This window comes from Geotrypetes seraphini, chromosome 6 (genome assembly GCF_902459505.1).
Source record: "Geotrypetes seraphini chromosome 6, aGeoSer1.1, whole genome shotgun sequence".
In the NCBI taxonomy this organism is placed as follows: Eukaryota; Metazoa; Chordata; class Amphibia; order Gymnophiona; family Dermophiidae; genus Geotrypetes; species Geotrypetes seraphini.
The window spans coordinates 87,366,140-87,392,638 of NC_047089.1; the positions used below are offsets into that span (position 1 = coordinate 87,366,140).

Genomic DNA, 26,499 nt, shown 5'->3' on the forward strand with positions numbered 1-26,499 from the left:
ATAGACATGCAGTGTCTGGAGATTCGACCTCTAAGCAGACTCCCCTTCAAGAGACAAATGTTTTTTGGCAAGGAGCTGGATGACTTCATGGTTAATATGGTGGACCGCCGCCCTAAGTCTCTCCCAGATGGCACGCACCATCCTCTGGGGGGAGTTATACAAATTTTCATCCATTATGCAGGTTTTGTTAGAATTCCATGGGCTCATTCGCCCAGAGATACTCCCAGGAGTGCAGACAGTGCTATAGCAATCCCAGACACCAACAAGCTTTGGGCTCTCACATCAGCCCCTCTTCTAAGAAGTCCCAGTGATGCTAATACTTCAGCTGTGCCTCCTTGTATTGGAGGCCGGTTATCAGAGTTTCACCAGGAATGGGAACGGATCTCCTCGGACCAATGTGTGCTTGACATCATACGGAAGGGACACAAAATAGACTTCTTTTGTGTGTCTTCCCCCCCATTCCCCCAGACTCGAGCAGGAAGGCAGGAGAGGGCATTAAAGGTCTGTCCAACACTACAGTGTCTCTTAGACATTCATGCCATAGAGCCAGTTCCAAAAGCGAATCGGGCTCCAACAGATACTCCTTATACGTCATTGTGCTAAAGAAAGGCTCAGGACTGGAGACCCATTCTGGATCTCAAGGCGGTCCGTTCTTTTCTTGAGGATCCCATATTTTCATATGGAGATAGTGCATTTGGTCTTCACAGCAGTGGCTGTGATGGAATTTCTTTTATCTCTGGATCTGACAAAAGCTTATCTTCATATCCCTATATTCCCAGGACACTGGAAGTATCTGAGATTTCATGTTCTCTAGTAGCAATGGCCACCCGCTCCTTCACCAAGGTGATGATAATATTGGTGGCGCACCTACGTAGAATGGGAGTCCAAGCTTATCCCTGTCTGGACGACTGGTTGATCAGGGCTCCATCCAGACGGAGTGCAAGTACAGAGTGAAAACAGTGATGTCTCTTATACAGCACCTGAGCTGGATTGTCAGTTTCAAGAAGAGCCAGATAACTCCATCTCAGACATTGAAATATCTGGGAGTTCAGTTTGACATGATCCAAAGATGTTTTTCTTTCCACCCAAGCAAACAGACGCTTTAGAAACAGATTATGGATCTCTTAGTGCTCCTGAATCCCTCTGCCTGGCATTATCTTCAAGTATTGGGGACCATGGTGGCTTCCCTGGAGGTTGTGCCCTGGTTGTGCGGCCTCTATAAGAGTTCCTCCTGTCTCTGTGGTCTCCTCGGTGTCATCCTCTTCAGATGCCCCTTCCCTGGACCGAGCCAGCACTGAGCAGCTTGTGCTGGTGGATTCATGGGGAAGTTCTAGTGAAGTGCATTCCTCTTCGAGGCAGAGTGGATTACTCTCATGACAGATGCAAATCTTTCAGGCTGAGGTGCTCATTGTGGAGATCGCAACATCCAAGTTTGGTCGATCAACTGGCTAGAGTCTTGAGCTATATGGTTTGTGATGAGAGCTCTCTAAAACACTCTGGAAAGAAAAGTGGTAAGGGTGTTTCCTGACAATGCCACGATTGTGGCATATGTGAATCAACAGGGAGGCACCAGAAGTGCTCACTTAAGTCAGGAGGCTCTGATGCTGTTCTGGTTTGTAGAAGTGCACCTTAAGGCTCTCTTTGCGGCACACGTAGCTGGAGTGGAAAATGTGCAAGCAGACTTCCTCAGTCATCAAGTCCTGAACCTGTGAGATTGATCTGTCTCAGAGAGTGTTTCAACTTATTTTGCATCATTGGGGCAGGCCAAAGGTAGACTTGATGGCTTCAGCCATGAACTCGAAAGTCAAGTGTTTCTTTAGTCAAAGAACAGAGCCAGGAAGCTTAGGTAAGACGTGTTGGTTCATCCCTTGCCAACTCAGGATCTCCATTATGTCTTCCTACCTTGGCCCATGATGGTTCAAGTTATTCTCAGAATAGCGACTCATCTGGGCCTGGTGACCCCGGACTGGCCTCACTTTCTGTGGTATACGAATGACACAGTGATTATTACTTGTGGGTAGCTTCTGGTAACCCACAGGAATGGGGAGAAAAATTATGGTTGCCGCAGGTACGGGGACAAGGTCATTCACTGGAGAGGGGAGCAGATGTTGAAGGGAAATGGAGAGAGAGGGAGGAGCAGATGCTGGATGGAAGTGGGGAGGGAACAGATGCTGAAAGGAAATGGGGAGGAGGGAGAGAGCTAAGCACATACTGGATGGAAGGAGGGGATAAAGAAAAAAGGGCTCATGCTGGATTGAGGGAAGAGGCCAGAGTTAGTGAGATACTGGAAGGGGTGAGAGAAAAAGGTGGCAATCTATAGGTAGACACAATGAAAGGGAAATTGAGGACTGGAAAGTAAGAAAGTAGAAAAGAGGTAGAAAACAAATTGAGAAGGAAAAGCAGAAAAGAAAAGGAAGGGAAAGGGAGAGAAGAGAGAGATACTAGATCTGAAGGGAGAAAAGGAAAAGAGATATGCTAAAAACCACCTGGGGGAGTAAGTGAGAGATGAAAGGGAAGAAGACAGAGATGCCAGACCATGGGGGGGGGGGGGGGGGGGGGCGTGGAGGGAAGAAAATGGGTGCCAGACCAATTGGGGAGGAGGAAGGGAGAGGCAGACAGTTTCTGGTAGAGGTATACAAATAAGAGCAGAAGCCATAAAAGTAAGAGGCAGAGAGAAAGTAGACAGTGGATGGAAGAAAGAGAATGACAAGAAGATGAGGAAAGCAGAAACCAGACAACTAAGGTAGAAAAAATATTCTTTCTTTTCTTTTCTGGGTTTTTTTTTTTTTTTTTTTGCTTTAGGATAAAGTAGTATTGTAGCTGTGTTGATAAACGTTTATAAACAAAGCCCTACCAGCTGAAGATCTCTTCCTCTAGTTTGGTAGCCAGAACTTCGATTTATAAAATGACAATTGTACAGAATATTGTTTCTTTTTATATTTTAATAAAATAAGTTCAGTATAAAAGTATTTGAGGCTTGTGTGGATGGGATCAGATGGTTTGTTGGGGCGGGGATGAGGACCGAGTTTGCGGGGGCAGGGACCGAGTTTGCGGAGATGGGGGACATATTTTTTCCCCATGTCATTCTCTACTCCCAGCGCTTTGGTCTTTCAGCATGGCTTTTGTGTGCTAGGCCTTGATTCAGTGGGGTTACTCCGAGGTCATTGTCACTGTTAAAGTCCAAGAAGCCCTCTACTATGGTAACTTATGCCAAGACTTGGAAGGCTTTCTAATAGTAGTATGCCAGGGACCTGGTAGAGCCATTGCATGTTCAAATTCTGGCAGTCCTGGCATTCCTTCAGTCTAATCTAATCTTTGGTTTATATACCGGGTCATCTCCCAGTGGAGCTCGACTTGGTTCACATATAATTAAGACTAGAGTACATAGCAGAAAACATAGGAGAAAGAAGAACTATTTATAAACTAAAGTACATAAGAAAAGCATAAGAAAAATAACTATAATATTATCATTTCATTGAGGCTGTAGTTAAACCATTTAAAAATTGTGAGAACAACAAAGTTTTCAGGAATTTATGAAATAATTGCAGCTGGCCTAAAAGCCTAATGGAGTCAGGAAGTTCATTCCAGATCTCGACAAACTTGAAAACAAAAGATCGACTGAGCTTCCCAACAGATTTAATTCCCTTAAAGGAAGGGAAGGATAAGTTATATCTTTGTGGTAGTGACAGGCCTTTCCTGTTTCAGAGCACACAACAGTTCCAGTTTGCTTATGGGGGCGCTTCACTTCTGGCCAGCCCTGTGACAGCCTTTTCCTATATGGACTCTCAATATTGTGCTGAGGGTGTTTTGGAAACTCCTTTTCAGCTGCTTATGTATGCATCCCTTCTGGACCTTACAGTGAAGGCAATGTTCCTCATGGCGATTGTTTCTGCAAGGTGTATTTCTGAGCAGCAGGCTCGCTCTTGTAGAGATCCCTTTCTCCAGATCACGGAGATGGGGGTTTCCCTCCATACATTTTCTTCCTTTCTTCCGAAAGTGGTTTCAAATTTCCATGTCAATCAGGAAGTTCATCTGACTGCCTTTCATCCCACAGGATAAGAGCAGCAGAGACTAGATGTGCAGAGAGTCTTACTTCACCATTTGGAGAGGACCAATGACTTCTGTCTTTCTGACAATCTGTTTGTCCTGACTAGCCAATCCAGGCAGGTAGGCTGGCGTCCAAAGCCTCTATTGCTCAATGGATCCACAGGGCCATTTTGTCAACTTGCATCTCTTGTGGTAAGCAGTTTCTCTCAAACATCCCTCGATCAGGGGTGTCATAGCTTCGTGGGTGGAGTCTTGAGCAGTTCATTTCAGCTGAGATTTGTAGAGCAGCTACTTGGTCTTCCCTTCATGCTTTCATGAGGTTCTACAGAGTGGATATGGCGGCTCGGTCTGACACTGCCTTTGGGGCCTCAGTGTTGCGGGCAGGCTCTTCTGTCTTACCCTAGACCAGGGCTGCCCAAGTCCGGTCCTTGAGATCTACTGGCAGGCCAGGTTTTCAGAATATCCACAATGAATATGCATGAGAGGGATTTGCATACCAAGAAGGCAGTGCAGGCAAATTTTTCTCATGCATATTCATTGTGGATATCCTGAAAACCTGGCCTGCAGGTAGATCTCGAGGACCGGACTTGGGCAGTCCTGCCCTAGACGTTATAACCAGTTTATCACAGCTCTTCATATAAATATAATTTTATCATTAAATAGTAAAGTGCTCAAACCACATAACCATTAGTGAGATGATAACACCTGACTGTGGTTATTATAGGGACCATCATTGCCTTTACTGTCCCTTACCCAATCTCTAACAAAAAATAAATATAAATAAACTTATCTGAAAACTCCATCAGGCTGGAATTCATTTCAGTAACCACAGATTCTCAACGTGCAGTGCGGTGCTCTAAAAGTGCTGTAGTGCCTAAATCACCAGATTAAAATTCATGGCCCCCCGACTCGAGTTTTGGCTCTTCATCAGGAGGGGTCACTCTTTAACGGCACTAAATGCCTGGAGTGGAACAACGAAACAGGGGCTCCATAACAGTCTTTTACTTAATATGTCCCCTCGTGTATGAAATTACCCTAGACGTTGCCATTGCTTTGGTATATCAGCTATCTTATTGACTCTGGAGTGGATATAACTGAATGGAAGATTAGGTTCTTACCTTTGATAATCTTCATTCTGTAAATCCACTGAGGGTTCAGTATGGCCCGCCATCTGTCTACTCTTATTCTTTCTGTATCATCTGCCTCTGTTTCTCCTTTCAGGCCTGAGTATCTTCCAACCAGCAGACAGGCCCTGCAGGGAAGCGTTCTACATATGTGAGTACATATCTTTACTGGGCAATGTTCCACTTAGTGCTTGTTGCACTTCTCAGGTTGGTTCCTTTTGCTGCCATGTTCTTGCCTGTTTTTCACATTGCATGTTTATTGATTTTCTTATATATCGCAGAGCAGAACAGATAATGTTTGCAGGAAAGTTCCCCATACCGCCTTTGTGTGTATGCTTTGTTCCAGTGATGTTTGTTTGCTTTTGGATTTGGGAGCTCTATGCTCCTCTACTAAGTAGGAGGAGCAGAAAACAATGTATGTGTTTCTGCAAGACATGGTTCGGGGATTCAGATAAAATACCTATCGAACTGACTCCTCCGTGCATTTACAGAATGAAGATAAAGGTATATAAGAACTTAATCTTCCAATGCCCTTTATTTGTATTTGGAAAAATAATATTTTTTATTATTTGTATTCAGTACAGCTCTATAATGGTGTTAAATTGTAAATTTTAAATTCTTATGAAGACTTATAAATGCTAACTTTTTTTGGTTTTGTCTAGGCCAAGCGAAAACATGTTAATCAGAGTGAACAATGATGGTACATATTGTGCAAACTGGACTCCTGGAGCTGTTGGTCTTTACACCATTCATGTTACCATAGATGGAATTGAAATAGGTACATAAGAATTGACATACTGTCTCATTTAACTAGTATAATAATCTGCCTAAGTACATCAGTCAAGAAATAGGATAAGACATTAATTACTTTGAGATCATCAAGTTAGTTTTAAACCTTCTGTAATCATGGAATTGTTTCTTGGTGAATGTACATTCAGTTTATGTACAGAGACCAAAAAATATATAACCCCCTACAGTTGTTTGCATTTTTCTCATCAACTAGTTTGAATTTCAATGAGAAATTTTATGTACTTATTTAGATGTCATACTTATGTCTTACTATTAAATAACATTTAATTATTTTAAGTTATGTTGATGTTACTGACACATTAGCATTACTACCTAGTGATATTTGTACATTAAAAATGTTCAAGCTTAAAACACAGTAGAATAATATCATTAAAACAGTACAATTATCAATGTGTCAGAATTTTGCTGTCACTGTGATGCTCAAAATGTCCACTCCCAGCTTTAACACAGACTTTGGGAAGTTCTTAACAGTTTTGTTAATCAGTCCTTGTGGTAGACTGTTCCAAATCTGCAGCACTTCTTGATTTGTGCCCACACACAATGAAAGGCAGTGAGATGAAGATCCTCCTTTGTGATACAGTGAACAGATCTGCAACTGATGTAGAACTCGGCAGCAATGTCACGGGTGCTTAAGTGTTGGCCACTCTCACCTTCCTGGGACAGACCAAACGTTCATCAAGCCCAGTATCCTGTTTCCAACAGTGATCACCCAGGTCACAAGTATCTGGCAAGATCCCAAGGAGTAAAACAGATCTTATGCAATAAGCAGTGGATTTACCCATTTTAATAATGGCTTATGGACTTCTGTTTTAGGAATTTATCCAAACCTTTTTTAAATCTCGCTAAGCATTTCCTATGTTTTACTATCTGACATATTTCCACTTTCAAATTGTATTTTTCGCTGCATGTTCAGTTTTACTTGTTGTGAACCACCTAGAACCACTCCTGGTCAGGCGGTATATAAAAATAAAATTATTATTATTATTATTATTATTATTATTAATTGCTTTCACCACATTCTCCAGCAACAATTTCCAGAGTTTAATTACATATTGAATGAAAAAATTTGATCCAGCTAAGATGAAAAACGACATGGCCCAATTTAAGCAGTGCATCAAAACCATTGACATGAAACAGGAAACATCAACCAATGCCATAAAAATGTTGCAAATCAAGCACATTGTGTTATTTGAAAAAGAGCTGGAAGATAATAACGGTGCTGAGAAATAGCTTCCAGGGGTATCCAACTTTTTGGCATCCCTGGGCCGCATTGGCCGAAAAAAATTTTTCTGGGGCCACGCAAACGCTGCAGTAAGACAAAGGAGAGAGCCGGCAAGACAGTAAACACCCAGGGGCAGCAGAGGAAAACACTGCATCGCCCTTGACCGGGGCCGCACAAAATACTTCACGGGGCTGCATGTTGGACATCCTTGGTAAACATTCTTGGAATTCCAGAAGGCCATGAGGGTCTAGATATGAAAAAATTTTTGGAATCCTTTATTTCAGCAATGTTAGATTTCACATTTGTAAAGGACTTTGAGATAGCTCGTGCACATCAGGTGCCATCACATAAACTACCACAAAGTTGCTTTCCAAGGCCTATTCTAGTGAAACTTCTGCATTTTAATTAGGTGGTGGAAATAATGCGACAAGCAAAATAAAGATGCCATTAAAATATAAAGGCCAATCTACTACCGTATGTTTGTGCCAGATCTGAAATAACTGTCCATGCAAGAAAACAACTTCTGGCTTATTGTTCTAAGTTAAAAGAGATTAAAGTTAAATTTGACATGTTTTAATGTGCAAAATTTTGTCACCATCAATAACTCCACCAAAGATTTCACTGATCCAGAAGAACTGGTGAATTATTTGGAAGGTATTCAACCTAGCAATATAGATCATCAATTGCAAACTAAATTTGATCTCTCCTCCACGGAATTCTATAAATGGTTTCAACTACAACACTGAATTTAAAATGAATTTAAAATGGCCTCTATATCCTAATGTCCCTTTAATATCAAAATTTTGGGAACTCTGTCATGTAGGAATTATTAAAGGTCATACGACTTCATTTTATTATAAATTTTTTATATCATCATCTGTAACTACAAGTGCATGTATTAAACACATTTGGACATCTGAATCTACTTGGTCAGGATCTGATGACCAATGGATAAATTTTTTTAAGTATACACAACGTACTACACTATCCACCAGTTTAATGCAATCGCTATAAATTATTTATCCCAGGACAAGCAGGCAGCCTATTCTCACATGTGGGTGACGTCATTGACGGAGCCTGGATGCGGACACCTCACAAGCAGACTTGCTTGAAGAAACTCGAAGTTTTGAGTCGCCCGCACCGCGCATGCGCGAGTGCCTTCCCGCCCATCACAGGACGCGTCTCCTCAGTTCTCAGTATTCCGCGGAGCCGAGAAGTCCGTCTTTGACTCTCTGCATTTAACTAACTAACTTCGTGCCTTCTCTCACCGCGGTTTTGTGTTATTTTCTTCACGAATCGCTCTGTTTCTTTTATTTCTTGATTTTTAAAAAAAAATTTATTTTCCATCTGGTTGCTGGGGCAGGCCGTTCGGCCGCAGGGATGGTAGATTCAGGAGCAATGTTAGAAAGTTCTACTTTACGGAGAGGGTGGTGGATGCCTGGAATGCGCTCCCGAGAGAGGTGGTGGAGAAGAAAACAGTGACTGAGTTCAAAGAAGAGTGGGATGAACACAGAGGATCTAGAATCAGAAAATAATATTAAATATTGAACTAAGACCAGTACTGGGCAGACTTGCACGGTCTGTGTCTGTATATGGCCGTTTAGTGGAGGATGGGCTGGGTAGGGCTTCAATGGCTGGGAGAGTGTAGATAGGCTGGATTAGGTTTTAACAGAGATTTTGGCAGTTGGAACCCAAGCACAGTACCGGGTAGAGCTTTGTATTCTTGCCCAGAAATAACTAAGAAAAAAAATTAACAAATTTAAATTGAATCAGGTTGGGCAGACTGGATGGATCATTCGGGTCTTTATCTGCTGTCATCTACTATGTTACATATTTTAAATTTGATATATTCTAATCAGAAGATAGAAATTAAATTATTTTTCTCTACCTTTTGTCGTCTCTAATTTCTGCTTTCATCATCTTTTCACACTCTTCCATCCAGCGTCTGCCCCTTCCATCCACTGTCTTCCCTCTCCCCCTTCCATATGGTATCTGCATTCCTTCTATGCCCCTCTCCCCTTTCCATCTAGCCTGTGCCCCCTCTTTCCTTTTTACATGATTCATTCTGCTCTCTTCATTTTTATCTCTCCTACACCAGATCTAGCATCTTTGTCTCTCTCTCCTTATTTCTCATCCAACCCCCCCTTCCCAGCATCAATCTCTCTCTACTTTCTCATTCCTTTTTCTCTCCCCTTTCCCTCATCTGATCTCTCCATTCCATCCTGACTCCTTCCTCTCCTCTAATCTCCCTGCCAGATGTTTCCTTCCTATTTTCCTCCTCCCTTGTCCAGCATTACCCCTTCTCCCTTTCTTCCTCCCCTTATCCAAAAGTAACTCTTCCCTTTCCCTTCTCCCCTGTCCAGCAGTACCCCCTTCCCCTCCCTTGTGCTTGTCGATCATGTAACACCTTCCTACCGACTACTACATTGGCTGCCGATGGAGGCACATGTGAAGTTTAAGCTTGGTTGTTTTTGTTTTAAAGTATTATTCGGTTTAGCCCCTAAATATATAACTGACCTTTTCTCTTTCTCAGGCAACAGACATAAGAGAAGCTCACACTCGAACTTTGTTTCCCCTCCAGTTAGAGGATGTAAATTTAAAAGACATCATCAACATCTTTTCTCACATCAGGCAGCATTATGGGGTAAAGATCTGGAACAATTGCTTGCGCCTACTCCTTAGGGGGAATTTAGGAAACGCCTAAAAACATATCTGTTCCTGAAGTATTTAGGCAACTGACCCATACAATCTTATTCCACAATAGCTGATACCTAGAGCTGTTAATCACTAGCTTTTAACTTTGTTAATTCCACTCAATTTGTAGCATCTTTTAATTATTGTAAACCGCATAGAACTTCACGGTCCTGTGGTATATAAACTGTTGTTATTATTATTATCCCTTCCCTCCTTCCCTCTCCAGCAAATGTTTCCTCTCTTTAGGCTAGCGGCAGCTCTGTCTGCTTTTAACTTAGGCAAACAGCTGCCCCTATGCAGTAGTTTAGTCGCAGTTTCATGAGGCATCCTCGGGGCTTTTGGTAGGCCGGCCCACATCGCATCATCGAAGCGGGCCAGCCTAGCAAAGACCCCGAGGCTATCTCATGAAACTGCGGCTAAACTACTGCTTAGTGGCAGCTGTGTGCCGAAGTTAAAAGCACACAGAGCTGCTGCTGGTCTGGGGGTGCGGAGACAAAGGCAGGAGGCATGCACAGCAGGAGTCCCGGCATAAGCGGTGGAAAGCAGGAGTCCCGGCATAGTGACGGCAACAGGAAGTTACAAGTCAGCTGACACTGGCTCCTTTTGTTGTGGCAGGGACCCGAATCCTTCACGGACCGGCAAGATTTTTTTGCAGACCAGCACCGGTCCACGGACCGGCGGTTGAAGAACATTGCTCTAGTGGCTTTAAATATCTCGGTATTTCATTTCATCCCACAGTTGAGGACACCCTTCATTCTAATATCAAATTCCTTTTAGCCAAGGTACAAGATCTGTCCACTGCTTGGTCGCCATTATGGCTTACCTGGTGGGGCCGTCTGGAAGCTATTTGGATGACATTGACGTCTTAAATTCTTTATGTGTTACAGATGCTGCCAGTATCATTTCCTGATTCCTTTTTTCTTCACCTAGATACTATTCTACGTAATTTTCTATGGAAGGGTAAATTGCCACAAATACCACTTGCCACTTTGCGGTGCCCTGCCACCATGGGAGGAGTTAATTTCCCAGACTTTCATAAATATAACATTGCATTCTGACTTTGGGAGACTTGCTGGTGGTATATTATTGATTCCATGGTTCCCACACCTGCTTGGCTCTCGTTAGAACAAGAGTTGATCCACCCATATCCACTCTGCTATTTGGCTGGAGCACCTAAATTGCCTTTCCTACCACAGATTCCAATTTTATAAAACAATATTGTTCCACCTCTTTAATTCATATATGGGGTGAAAAAAGCGGATACACCAGACATGCCCCTGTGGGGAAACCCAAAACTCACTATTGGGACCAGTTCTATTTAGTGTAAATAGTGGATCCTTCATGGTATTTTAACTATCTGAGATATTATGCTTCATGGTACCCCTCTCACTTTTCAAGATCTCTCACTGCAGTATGGACTAATTACTTCATTGCCTTCGGTCCTACCGAGCTCAACCTCACGCCCATCTTCTAGCTCAGACCCCTGATATAACCACTTGTCTGTGAGCTGGAGCTCATGTTCCCCATGTGGCATTGCACTTCTATAAATATATCCTTACTAGTACCACAGGTGCTCGTGCTGCTATTTGCTCTTTATGGGAACATGAGCTTCAGATTCAACTTACGGATGCTCAGTGGACCCTCTTTCGGTCTCATGTTAACAGACCCCTTCATTCAGCACCTATACTACAATCTCTTTATTATTTCACCCATAGAGTGTTATGGACTCCACTTAAGAGTTGGCACGCTAAGCAGTCTGTTACAAATAAATGTTGGACTTGTACCTCAGCTCTTGGGACTTTGCAACACATGGTATATGATTGTCCCTGTGTGAGATGTTATTGGGCAGAGGTATGGGAAGTGCTCACTACTATGTTTTCTTTATCTGCACCTCTTTCCTTTTCTATTCTTGTATTCCGCTCTCTTGCTTTGCCTACTCCTTTACCTCATGCTGAATCCCATTTGTTCAATATTTGTGTAGCTGTAGCCCTTAAGATTTTCTTTATACATTGGAAATCTCAGCACCACGCCAACATTTTGCAATGGTGGAGACATGTTAGTTTGATCAGTAACTACGAATTTCATATAGCTGAACGCACAGACCCGTACAGCGTTATCATGAGATTTGGCAACCCTTTCTGGATTACTGTGCTTCCTTATTACCTGCTTAATTACTCCTGCTACGAATGCCCTTATTGTGCATCCAGTACTTTATGCATTGTTGGTTTTTTTTTTTTTTTTTAAGTCAAACTTTTTATTGATAAGAATCAACAAATCAAAGCACAAAAAACATAAAAACCAACAGAAAAAACAGAGCAGAGCATCCAAAATGCAATACAAACAGGAGCAATGTAGACAGTATCATACAGTGTTTTAACATGGAAGGAAAAATAAAAAGGAATAAAGGTAAGACAGGTAAGACCGCTAATAAGGAGCAATACATAGCATACACTCAGGTTGTACAATCACAATATTGCTGTAATGGAGCCCAGATATGATGGAAAGCCCCTTGGGAACCCTTGCATTCAGCCAACCTGAATTCATATTTATAGCACATAAGTACCAAATTCCACCACTGAGATGTGGGTACTGGAGATTGCTTTTTCCAATGAAGCAACATGGTTTTAATTGCCAGGCCCAAAAGTATATCAGAGAGAACAGAATGATGTCGAGAGAGTGGAGGATCCAGGCTGGCGGACCGTAGTATGATCTGGCAGTATGTCAAGGTCGTTGAAGATGGAAGAACATGACTGACGATGTCTCCTACTTCGGTCCAAAAAGTAGAGACGAGGGAGCAATCAAAGAGCATATGCTGAAAAGTACCAATATGTGCCTCACATCTCCAGCATCTATTGGAGGAAGACTTAGAAACACGTTGTTGTTTAACTGGTGTCCAGAGCGATTTATGAAGTACAAAAAACAACGACTGTCTGAGTGAAGCTGAATGCAAAGACCGGTTACAGTGGCACCACAGCTGAGACCATTGTTGCTCAGATATCGTACATTGTAGATCATGTGCCCACAATCGTTGGACAGGAAGAAAATCATCCGGATCCGAGTTCTGTAAAACATCATATATCTTAGACATCACATGAGGTTTAGTGCTCCAAGAAGTCAGCATGGTAGACAAAGAAAGAGAGCCTCTGTTCAGGCGCTCCAGTGTGGGACCAAAGGCCGCACGCAAACTATGGCACAACTGAAGATAATGGTAGGCCTGATGGGAGGGTAAGTTATACTTTTGCTGTATCTGATCAAAAGACATCAAAGCATGGTCTTTCAGAATATCCCGGACATACCATATACCACTCGCTATCCAAGTAGGCCAATGCACAATACGAGAGCCTACAGTAATGTTAGGGTTACCCCAAATTGAGGAGTGGATATTAGTAAAGATGGGATGTTGTAAAGTGCGTCCTAGACTGAGTATCGCCCGCTGAGTAACGTGCATCACCTCCCATTTATTAAAGCAGGAAATGGTACTGGAATAACAAGCAGTGTCCAAAGCATGTGGCAACGCCAGTACATGCTCCAACATACCCCAATAGGGTAAAACACTACTTGCTAGTGGCAGAAACCACTTACTCGAGCCCCGTAAGGCGGCTGCTGAGGCATATCATGTGTATTGAGGAAAGTTAACCCCACCCTGGTGCCATGGTTTTTTAAGGGTAGATAAGGCAATACGGGGGGGGTTTCCCAGACCACAGAAATTTTGACAAAATCCTGTCTATTTGTTTAAACATGGCATGAGGAAGAGGTAAGGGCAACATTTGAAGAACATAAAGAATTTGAGGGGTCAACATCATACGAATGGTCTCTAATCTGCCCCACCACGTTAAATAAAGTGGGGACCACTGATTACAAAGTGTTTGAAGTTTGGAGATAAGTAACTTAACATTAATAGCCACTGTATCTTGCCAAGTGTTACAGAAGTGGATCCCTAGATACTTAATGAACGTGGAGCACCAAGTAAGGCCATAGGGCGCAATCATAGCCTGTGTACAATAAGCATTCAGGGGCAGGACTTCAGTTTTATCCCAATTGATGGTATAACCGGATAGACGACCAAATCTTGAGAGAAGATTTAGAATTTTCAGGAGGGTGTCTATCGGTCTGGATACATATAAGAGCACATCATCAGCAAAAGCCGATAGGCGCACCTCAGTCGGGCCCACTTGTATGCCTGCAATAGTAGGATTAGAATCAAGTTTGCGTAGCAGGGGTTCCAGGGCCAGATTAAACAGGAGTGGCGACAACGGGCAACCCTGCCTAGTTCCCCGAGATAGGGAAAAATATGGGACATATACTCCTCCACATTCAATCTGGCCCTGGGACCGGCGTACAAGAGATGTACCATATCAAGAAAAACATCCCCCAATTGGTACCACCGCAAAGTGTAAAATAAATATTTCCATTCCACGTAGTCAAAGGCCTTTTCTGCGTCCAATGACATCACACGTGCCGGAACGGAAATATTTTGTGCAGCCTGCAGCACATGACAAAAGACTCTAGAGTTATCCGCAGTCAGGCGACCTTTCACAAAACCACATTGAGTAGGGTGGATGAGCAATGGGAGGGCTTGAGCTAGTCTTTCTGCAAGAAGTTTCGCATATATTTTACAATCATAGTTGAGTAATGAGATGGGTCTGTAATTTTTTGGGAGCAAAGGATCCCGTCCAGGCTTGGGAAATACTACGATATCTGCCTCAGCAAAAGTGCCTCCGCTAGTTCCTCTGCGCAAAAAGTCAGTATACAATCTAAATAAGTGAGGAAGGAGAAGCTTTTGAAAGGTTTTATAAAAACCTAAGGAAAGTCCATCTCCTCCCGGCGCTTTACCTGATTTTAGTCCCTCTATGGCCACTCCAACCTCCGATTCTGAGAGGGGTTTATTAAGATTCTCAAGCAATTGAGGTGGAAGCGTAGGGGGGGCCATGTCTTTGAAGAACTCATCAAAATCCTCCTTCGAGGGGTTAACTCCCGAAGTATAGAGGTGTTCATAAAAGGATTTAAAATGTTCAGCAATGGCATTCGGATCCGTAATGAGAGAGCCGGCCGGTTTAAGAGCTTTAATATGACCAGCTCTTTTCTTTTGCTTGAGGTAATTAGCCAACATTGTCCCTGCCTTGTTACGATGTTCATAATATAAAGCCCCCTCATTCAACAATAAAACACCAGCCCTTTCAGATAGAATAGAATTATATTGGAATTTAAGCTTGCAAATCTGTAGTAAGGCTGAGACAGTGGGAGAGATATGGTATGCTATCTCTAGAGATTTAATTTGGTCATCCAAGGCAGTGAGCACACGTTTGAGGTCTTTATTTAGGTGGGCTGAATATGCTATGATTCTACCTCATAGGTATGTTTTATAAGCATCCCAAAGGGTTTGAAAAGCCAGCTCCGGGGTATCATTATGTAAAAATTATTCTTCGGTCCAATCTTCAACCTGTTTAAGAAAGGTTTTGTCCGCTAGGAGAGCAGTATTCAAGCGCCAGGAAGAGGTAGGAGAAGATGGTGCAGAAAGAGTAAAGGAGACAGAAACAGCTGAATGGTCAGAGAGAGGACAAGAGAGAATAGAGGTGGATCTAACATACTGCAAGAGGGATTGAGACAGAAGAAAGTAATCCAATTTCATTGCAGAAGTATGAGGTGCAGACCAGAAGGTATATTCTAGGCCCTTTGGGTGAAAAAGACGCCAGGCATCAACCAGACCATAGGACTGGGTGATATGTTGTAGTACCGGAAGCGTGGGAGGAGCGCGATAAGATGATTGGGATCTACGATCAAGATGGGCATCTAGGACCAGATTCCAGTCCCCCCCCCTCCCATTATATAATAATCAGTGGGTATGGAAGCCAGTTCTCTAGCTAAGGCTCTGAAAAATTCAGTGTTTGGAGCATTCGGGCCGTATACCGTAAAAAAGGTGTAGCGGCGAGAATTTATATCCAGAGTTACTGTAACCCACCGCCCCTGAGAATCATGAGAAGAATGTATAATAGTGTATTGTGTTTTGAGATTAAGATAGCCACTCCTCCCTTAGAGGAAACTGCGGGAGAGAAAAAACACTGTGAGACCCAATCCCGCTTTAGTTTAGCAGATTCAATCGAGTTCAATTTGGTTTCTTGCAGAAAGACTACCTGTGCTGAATGGTGTTTACAATACAATAGTGCCCGCTTTCTTTTGATGGGGTGGTTTAAACCTCTAATATTCAAAGATAACACTTTGCATAAAGCCATCAGTGAGCTATAAAAGTAGTAAGGGCAGAGAGAGAATCTGCATAACACAGGACCATAGAACACATTGCTCTGAAAACACAGAACCAAACCATAGATGCCAAGCTCTGAACAAAAAAAAAGAACAAACCCCACTCAAACACACAGTCAGACACCCCCCCCCACCCATCCTACATTCACTCTAACTCCCCCCCACCCACAAGACACAAGCCTTGTAATCATCCCGCCAAAAAGGCGCCCCGAAGGCCTGTGGAGGGGAAGAGGCACCACAACATGGAGGCTCAAGACCAGCCCCCCCCCCCCCCCCCACCGACCCCAATACAAATATGATGGAACAAAACAGAAATATAGTGAGGAACTACTCCACTCACAGCTCTAAAAAGAGCAAAGCTAGTAAGCGCAACAAGTAAAACTGCAGATACAGAATAGAGAATCTGGACAAAAAGTCAGGTAAATGATCAAGTGTCCATACGCTGCAGGTCCTCTTGCTCTTTCAGAAACCGATCCACATCTGCAGGATCATTGTAGGTTTTAGTTCGGTTGTTATAGGTGATTTTAAAGTGTGCCGACGAAAGAAGACCAAAGCGTGCCTCGAGTGCACGCAAACGAGGGCGCAAGGCCAAAAATTGGCGTCACTTCTCAGCAGTGGCTTTGGTGTAATCAGTCGAGATATAGATGGTTTGCCCCTGCCATTCGATTTTCCGAAGCGATCTCACTTTGTCGAGAATCTGGGCCACGTGCTGGAAGCGCAGTAATTTCATCAGCACAGGACGCGCCCGCTGGGAGCCGGAGGGAGATTTGGCCGGCACTCTATGGGCCCGCTCCACCTCGAGCAGCCGGTCAAACTGTAAGGAAAGCACTTTGGGGAGCCACTCTTCGAAAAATGCACAGGCATTAGAACCTTCGATCCCCTCATGTAAGCCGGTAATATGTAAATTATTCCGACGGCTATGGTTACCAAGGTCGTTCAGCTGGTCCGCCAAGGCATGCAAGGCCTTCCGGTCCATGGATTGATTGGAGGCAAGATCGTCGATAGTCTGGCACTTGCGTTCCAAAAGCACCAGCTTGGCATCCATAGCAGACAGCTTTTCGGTAAGAGATTGAATCTCGTGTTTAATGTCTTTGATGTCATCCTTACTCTCAGACAACATGTTGGAGATAAGTGGTAATTGATCCGACACCGTTAGTTCCGGGTCAACACGTGGCCGCGGCGCATCTCCCTTAACTGGAGACAGCGGGTCCTGTTTTTGTCGTTTAGCTCCCGACGTACCTGCAAATGCAGCTTCAATCTTTCCCTGCTTTGGAGCAGGCATCGTAGCAGTAAAGTTTAGCGCGAGCAGGTGTTGACAGAAACAAGAGGAGTAGAAATAATGAAGCCGGGGACGGGAGCTCAAGCCTTAAGCCTCCATCTTGTTCGGGCTCTCTAGCGCCCCCTTATGCATTGTTATTGACTTACTTAGCGGGTAGATACCTGAACCGGTTTCCAGTACTGCTCTTCCTGCTCATGCTTTGATAGCTGCTGTTTTGTATCGTTTTTTATGCCCAGTTATTGGATTGTATTTCCTTCCTATACTGTGCCATCCTATTGTTGTATACAGTATTGCCTGTTTATTATCCTGATGTTTTTGTTTTTCTGATTGTACTATTCAAAAACTAAATAAAACAGATTGAACTGAAAAAAAATTTCTTCCTATTAGTAATAATTTTTATGGCAGTGTTTTGTATCAGTAATCGGAGGATATCTTTTTGGCAGATACCTTTATATAATGTATTACAGTAGTCAAGTTTGGAAATAATAAGAGAGTGAATAAGAAGGTTGAGGGATTGGGGGTCCAGAACATTCGCGAGAGATCTTATCATCCTAAGTCTAATGAAACAGTTCTTTACTACTGAGCTGATTTGTGGACGGTAGTCAATTTGCTATCTATAATTACTTCTAGGATTTTAATAGCATTTACAGAAATAATGGGGTTATCATTTATGGCAATAGAGCATATAAGTTGTAAGTCTTCTTTCCATGGGAATAGCATGCATTTGGTTTTTGATAAGCTAAGAGACAGCATGTTTTCATGAAGCCATTGACTTATTTTGTCTAATTTAGAATTGAGTAAACTAATATCGACAGAACTGGAAGCATCGATAGGGTAAATAATCTGGATATCATCTGTGTACGTGTAATAGTTTGGCAGAGTGTTAACAGGGGGCCAAATAAATATTGAAGAGTAAAGGAGACATTATGGATCCTTGACGGATGCCAAAACTATTTTGGATAATTGATGATGTAGAATTACTGAACGAGACAACAGATGTACGGTTAGTGAAATAAGAAGTAAACCATTTAACCTGTTCAGAGATTCCCGCCTCAGCTAGCCTTAGAAGCAGGAGTTGATGATCTACAGTATCAAAAGCTGCTGAAAGGTCTAATGAAATGAGAATAACTGATTTGTGCTGATCCAATAAATATTGTACAGTTGTAGTTAAACCTATTAGTGCATGCTTTGTTGAATGATTTTTCCAAAAGCCAGTTTGATTGGGATGGAGAGCTTGGGTTTTGTCAAAATAGTCTGAAATTTGATTGAATACAATTTTTTCCGTAACTTTTGCGAGAAAAGGAAGGGTTGAGATTGGTCTATAATTGGAGCACTCTTGATTACTGAGATTGTTATTTTTTTATCGAGGGGTATATAATAGAATGTTTCCAAGATGCAGGTATGGTTGCTGTAACAAGACTTTTATGTATTAGGTTGAGTATGAATGGACAAAAAATAGAGAAGTATTGTTTCAAGATGAATGGAGGAACTATGTCACAGCTTGATCCTTTAGGATTTAGTGAATGCATGATGCGCAGGATATCATTTAAAGAAGGTAGAGAAGAATGTGAACAAGTTGAGCACAGGTGTTTTGAAATACCATCCTCCAAACAGTAGTAGTTTTGGGATTTGTTTTTAATATCTTTCCTGATTGTGAGGATTTCTTCTTGGAATAAATTTTCAAAGTTTTGAGCCATGGGAGGAGAGGTATTTGTTTAGGGTATTATTTTTTTTAAGAATAGAAAATAAGGCTGCAGAATTTTTTGCTTTAAAGATGCATTTCTTGTAGTATTTTCTTTTTTCCGTGTTTATAGATTGTTTATAATATTTTGAATGCTCCTTAAATTTATTGAGGTTGGATAATGTAGGATTTGCATGCCATTTACGTTCCAGGGAGCATAATTGGCATTTAAGAAGAAGTATAGAGGAGTTAAACCAGGGATTCTTTTGCTTTTTTGAAGAAATAGTATGGGTAGTAATTGGAGCTAATTTGTCAAGTAAAGAATGGCAAGCATCGTCCCAGAGCTTTAATTGTTTGTCTGAATCATCTGAATCAAAAGTATCATTATCAAGTTTAAGGGAAAATGGAGTCAACTTTTCTTTTAAGTTATCTTAGTGGACAGAACTCATTGGAAAGTCCACCCAGCCTTTTCTTTCTTTTAGTCCCAACAATCCAGGGATTGCTATTTTGGTCTATTTTTTCAAATGGTGAAATGAGGATAGCGATTACAGATGTAATAGTAGTTTGTTTTGGTCTGATAGCTTTGTTTTCTCCATTTCTTTGTTAATGATGAATAGCTAAGGAGTCTCAGATATGAGCACTTGGCATCTTAGAGTAAACCAAATTACTTAACCTGTAACAGCTGTTTTCCATGGACCAGAGTATGCAAGTCCTCAAATGCCTTCTTAACTCTTCCTTGGTGTTGTCTTCCAAAACAATCTACCAAGAGTTGAGGAGGCGTGAATTGACACAGAAACTGGTGCATGTATGATATTATCTAATGGCTTCTAGAGGTCCTCAGAGCTAGAGAAGATTTTTTTTTCTCCCATGTGGATTTAAATGAATGACATAATTTTTATCTTTCTACTCTTTTTTTGTAATTTACTCCCTATTTTACAAAAGCCATGTGGTAAAAGCCCTGAAGCCCTTTAAATCCATGTGGTCTTTGGGGCAGTTACCACAGTGGCAGACGCTAGAGCAACTTAATCAAAGGGGGGTTAATAATTGACATTTAACATTGGCATTTTTTCCAGTTTAAATTTAGAATAGAAACAATATCCTTAAGAATCTGTGTAATAGATATAGAATATTGTTTAAGAAACTTCTTGAATTTCATGTGCAATGTCTCGACATTTCAGTTTGTAATGAAGCAAAGGAAAAGAAAAATGTGAATGATGGCGAACCTAATGGAATTGTCAGTTACATGTGTTTTTGTTTATTGTACTATGGTCCTGATTCTTTAAATGGTGCCTAACTCAGTAGTTGCTAAGGAACATGGCACCTACCACATGTCAATTGAGTTAGGCGCTGGCAGGTCTCATAATGATGTTGTGCTGGTATATTAGGCCAGGATTTTCCTGACATAATATACCGGCGCCTACAAGCGCCTAACTCAATCCATACTCAAACTCTGCCCCAACCATGCCTATTTTCCAGGTAGGTGCCTCAGTGTAGACACCTACCATGAGGTGGTAGGCGCCTGCTGGCTAATTATTTATTTAATTCATTTTCTATCCTGTTCTCCCCAATGAGCTCAGAACGGGTTACGCTAAATAATGTTTTAAATTGTTTTTATCAGCACTAATTAACCAATTAAACAAAGATTAAGTTAGACGCCTAACTCGCTAGGTGACCCAATTTAGGCACCTGTTATAGAATTAGGGACTATGTGCCTCATTCTGAATGATATTGAGAGACATCAGGCAGGGGGTGCTGGCTCAAGTCTAAATTTATTTTTTTAATTATTATTTTTTTCTTAAAATGTCAGTCCTCTATATAATTCTTATAATAAGTTTAAATTGTATACAAGATCATGCTTTCTTTTTCAGGCCATCTCTGCTCTTTATTTTAATTGATTTTCTGTTTTACAAGGCAGCAGGAATTATATATCAAGTTTTTATAGTTATGAACATAATGATTTAAAAAAAAAAAATTTACTTTAAAGATGCTGGACTGGAAGTAAAAGTGAAGGATTCCCCTAAAGGGATGATACCACCTGGAACCCAGTCAATCAAACCAAAAGCTGAACCCCAGCCCAACAAGGTGAGGATACTCGATGGAGAAGCTTATCCATTGCAACACATTTGATTTTTCTTGTGAATTCAGTGTGGTGAATGTGTGAAACGAGTTATTCTCTGTGTAAGTGAAGCACTTGAGAAAATAGTTATACTGAGGATTCTCATTTGATAAATAAACCAGTCTTTTGTTTCAAACCCTGAACCTAGTATTTGGAAATCAAATGCTTTCATTCTTACTCATTACAAACCAGTTCATCAAAAGTGGAACTTTGTTACAGATGTGGGGAACTAGCAACAACCTGTAACTTTTTGAAAATTACTTCAGCGCTATGTACTGTAACTTTCAAATTCTGATGGATCTGTTCTTTTATTACTCTTGAAAATCATTCTAAATTTTCTGCAATGCTGTCTTCCTTTGCTTCTCTCAGGTTCGTAAATTTGTGGCCAAGGACAGTGCAGGACTACGTATCCGTAGTCATCCTTCCCTTCAGAGTGAGCAGATAGGCATAGTGAAGGTCAATGGAACCATCACTTTTATTGACGAGGTAATCAATGAAACACTGACTTTAAAAAATACATATTTAAAATGAAGCAGTGTGAATAGCTCTTCTTATTTGAAGGTGCTATTTTAGTATATATCATTTTGAATAGCTGTTCATCGAATATTTTATTAGATTTTGGCAACAGATTTTTATTTATTATTTTTTGTGATTTCATTTTATGACTGTTTGCCTTAGTTATAAGATCAAGAAAAGAAAGCCAGAAGCTGTCTTAAACTTCAGAATAAGGGGCAATTTTATCAGTATTTAGCCTCATTTGTAGACACTTCTATGCTTTTCAATGCATTTGCTATTTTTATCATTCCGTTTGTGTATAAGTTAATTGTTGAATAAGTTTATATTGTATATAGTATTTCTATCCTTAGTTTAATTTTCTTAAAGTCTTTAATGTTTTATTGCAGAAAAATATCTCTTGATGTAGCCATCATAAAAGTCATATAGACTAAATCTGACTAGTTGTAAGGTGATTTTTTTCCTAGTGTAGGTTGTAAATATCTAAAAAAAGAAAGAAATGGAAAGTGAGTTTAGAAGTATGTTATCTAGTAGTAAGGCTAATCTTGTGTCTCTAATATTTGATCTGTTTCAAAATTATTCTGCTTTTTGTTGAGGAATAAAAATCTACAACTCAATCTCTTTAAAATCTGTTCTTCATACTGCTTTGGCCTTCTTAGCTGCTTTTATTTAAACTATTTCTCAACATTTTTCTTTTGTTTCCTTCTTACACATCCTCCAGTAGCTAAAAACTTTATTTTTCATGCTCATCATTGTCCATCTGCTCTGCATTTTATAGTCTTTGCAAGCCATGTAGCAGTTACAGGAGGGCATGGCTCGTTTTTGTTGCTTGTTTCCCATAGATCCACAATGATGATGGTGTATGGCTGAGACTGAATGATGAAACAGTAAAGAAGTATGTTCCTAACATGAATGGTTACACTGAAGCCTGGTGCCTCTCTTTTAACCAGCATCTTGGCAAGAGCCTTCTGGTCCCTGCTGACGTAAGTAAAAGGTGCCTTTAGAAAAAAAAAATCTTAGTGGGTACACTCTGTCCTCATTACAAGACTAAATATGATTAAAGTTGCACCTTTCATATTAAATGTAAACTATTTTTTGTAATTGCTCTCCTTCAATAGATGTTCTCTTGAGTGATGCTATGTAATGAGGGTGGAGTGTAGTAAGGAGAAGGCCCTTTATACTGGTCATTTACTAAAGTAAGATTTAAAAAAAAAAAAAAAAAAATTGGGACCGATGTTGTAGATCATTGTACTTTTTCTTTCTGGCTTCTATTACCAACTTGAAAATATATTTTTATATGTAATCTGTAAAATATAACTTTTTAGTATTATGCTTTCCATAAATGAATTTCCTCTTTCTGTAATGATTCACTAGCTGTGATATGAGGAAATTTTATTTGTAATTTAGAGCATGCCACAAAAATGAGATTTATTCAGAACAGAATGAATACATATTCCACTTAGGTTATAATAGATGGTCTCACCAGATGAACAAACGGCCTGTGTGAACATTGCTTTTCAAATACAGTACTTTAAAAATACCTATCCACTACTGCCATTTTTGTATATAGTGTGCAACTGTAGGAAAATTCAATTTTGTGTACATAATGAAGGTAAGAAGTAAACATAGGTCTAAATTTTGTTTAATTTAGAAAGTAACAGTTGCCACTTCTTTCCTCAAAGTGATAGTGGTGATTTAATGAAACTGCAGCTGCCTATGTGGCACTATGTACCTATTTGTGGTAATCATAACTTTTTCCACATAGCAGACCAAAACTGCTGAGTACATTGTACATGATCTTTTTTAAGTTTTCCTTTCTGTGTTGTTTGACAGTTAAGGAAATGGCTTATATGTTTTTGTGTCAGGCCAAATAGATTGCTAGATATAGGAGAAACACGTTCTTGTTTAAACCTTCTGAAAACACCTGAGGCTATAATTTGATAGCATGTTTCCTACAAGTTTTCTAGTAGAGATTGCTAAAGACAGATGGAGAGAAATACTTAGAGTACCAGAATTTTTATTTTATTGATTGATTGATTTCAATTTATTTCCCACTCTCCCAGAAAGCTCAGGGCAGTTAACAATAGAACAAACACAGTTTCAGAGAAAAGGGTAACAGAAGGACTGGTGGGGCTACAGAAAACAGAGGGAATATAGGTAATAATAATAAATTTATTTTTATATACCGCCATACCCGAGAGTTCTTAAGCGGTTCACAACAATTGGATAAGATACAAACAGTACAAGTTATTTGAAAAGACAGCAATTGAAGGCATCTAGTGGAAGAAATACATAAATTATAAAATGCATGCAGTATAAAAGAATGCAGAGAATTTTACAAAGCAAGATAAAAATATAAAAAAGTATTAAGATCGTGACCTATTAAATAATTGAGTTTTTATCTGTTTTCTAAAATCCAGGTAAGAAGAGGCTTCTAACACACACCTTGCAAATCAAATATTTAATTTAGTTGCCTGAAAGACAAAGATTCTTTCACAAAACCTTTTATACTGGCAAAATTTTACTGAGGGATAGGTGAACAGATGTAATCTTCGAGAACTCTTGTTTGTATAACTCAGATTTAAATGAGAGTTTAGGTAACTCGGAAGCATACCGAATGCTATTTTATAACAGAAACAAGAAAACTTGAACAGAACTCTGGATTCAAATGGCAGCCAATGGAGCTTTTGATAGGATGGGGTGATATGTTCCCATTTCTTTAGGCCATAAATAAGGCTATCAAATTATCATCAAGGAGAAATGTACAGATTCCATAGGCAGTGGATCTAAGTACAAGGTTATCATGTACAGAGGAGAACCAGGGGGAGGGGACTTGGGTAACATAGGGAGCATAGCTGAAAAGCATATTGGAGGCATATAGAGGGAAAGTCAAGCAGTAGTTTAATCTTGTTCATGTATCTGTTCATAAACATTATATTGAGGACTTCATTGTCACAGTTCCTCGTAACCCATTTTTGATCCGAAGCAGTTAGCAGAAGAGGAAGGTCTTTCCTGCCTTCCGGAAGTTCAGGGATCTGATTTGCATGGGCAGGTGATTTCATTGCTTAGGGAGGAAGTGGCTGTAGAAGTGTTTACGTGCAGTTTCCAGTTGAAGGGCTCTTCCTGGTGGAGTGCTGAATCATTTTTCTGTTTCAGAGCAGAGGGGATGGTTGGGCATGTAGAGGTGTAATTTGGCAGCTACATAGTAGGGTGCTTTGTGGTGGAGGATTTTATGGCCTAATATGAGGCCCTTGAAGGCACAGCGCTTGTTGAATGTAAACTTCTTTGAATAGAATAAAAATAAATGTGTGAGGGTTTTGCCAAAGTCTTGATCATAGTACTTTATAAAAGCTTGTTCAAAGGTTGCTTTGAAAATCATCTGTAAATGATAGGTCCCCATATACTTATCTATCTGGCAACACACTGTAGCAGTACTTTTGGATCTATTGCTATATACATTACTAGATGATAGTCATTAAATACCTAGAAAAGCATTCTAAAAACAGTATTGCTAATTTAACAAATGATAAATTGGTGACTGTTGACTGAAAATGCTTGGTTGAGGGGCAAGTTGATGACAGCTGAAAGTAGATAAATGTTTAGTGATAAATATTTGTAATAGCGAGCATGTTGTGCATAGCATTGATGGAAAGGAATCTGATATTATCATAAGGAACACTGAATGTTGGCAGTTTGGGGTTATAGTTGATCATATAAATACATATAAAGTACCTTGTAAAAGTGTTCACCATCTTATACTTTTTTCTCATTTTTCTACTTTAAAAAATTCAGACTGCATTGAAGTAGGATTTATTTCACTGATCTACTCAACACAGGGTAATTATAGAAATATTCAAAAAGCAATTAAGAAACTAAAAGGTATTAATCATATATATCATCATACTCTTTGTCATAGCAAACACAAAATAGCTGTTTTCAAAAATGTCTTAGAGCCTAAATAAATCTAGACACAGTAGAGCTGACTTGAATAATGGGAAAAATTTAAAGCTTCTGATTGTTGTAGTTGTGGAGGTCTTGCCAGATTCCACTTACTCAGAACTGGCAAGATCTGGACAACTGCAACAATCATAATGCCAGCCAAGAAAGCCTAAGAGAACAACGAAGCTTCTGTTGAATAAAATGAATTTGAAACAGAAGTTTAAACATGCCAAATATAGATACAGGTCATTGTAAAACGGATACAGTTTCGTATCACCAAGGTGCCTAGGTCCATCTGTCCCACCAATTTCTTTAGTAATTGGTAAGAAAACTGCTAAGGAAATTCATTTTGTAATCTAACATTACTTTAAAATAACTTCAGGGTTTTCTGGCCGAAGAATTTCAATATTTATTCATAATCATGGATGATGTGGGAGGGTGGCAAGTAGGAAACTATTGCTGAAGAAAGGGAGAAAGCATTTGCCAAATAACACTTATGGAATGCTACATGTATGTGGGAGAACATTTTGAAATGAGACAGAGTGAAACTTCATGGTCTCAGTGCTATTTAGTGCATAAAGCATCAAAGAAACAGCACACCATAATGATGATACCATCTAATATAATAAAACCCTAAGCCACGCATGCACACTCCCACCTGCGTGCTCCCGTTTTCGGTGAGCTGTAGGTCTCTTGCAGGTAGGAGTGCACATGCGCGCCTAGCTCTGCCAGTGGCCTGCCTGCTCTCCACCTCGCGCAGTCCGGAAATAATGCCCTACAGCCTGAAGATTATTTTAAACTCAGAAGACGCCACGA

General features: G+C 40.5%; 1 protein-coding gene across 9 annotated transcripts in view; it reads left to right on the forward strand.

Moving 5' to 3' along the window:
* Nucleotides 1–26,499, forward strand: part of MYCBP2 (MYC binding protein 2) — a 977,923-nt gene that overhangs the window by 622,010 nt on the left and 329,414 nt on the right. For 7 of the 9 annotated variants that reach the window (XM_033949399.1, XM_033949401.1, XM_033949402.1 and 4 more), the window contains 4 exons: nt 5,834–5,949; nt 21,100–21,197; nt 21,601–21,717; nt 22,587–22,727. In XM_033949399.1, coding sequence (XP_033805290.1) covers nt 5,834–5,949; nt 21,100–21,197; nt 21,601–21,717; nt 22,587–22,727 — 472 coding nt within the window. The remainder of the gene's footprint in view (nt 1–5,833; nt 5,950–21,099; nt 21,198–21,600; nt 21,718–22,586; nt 22,728–26,499) is intronic. The other 2 variants (XM_033949405.1, XM_033949407.1) reach the window with 1 other exon arrangement.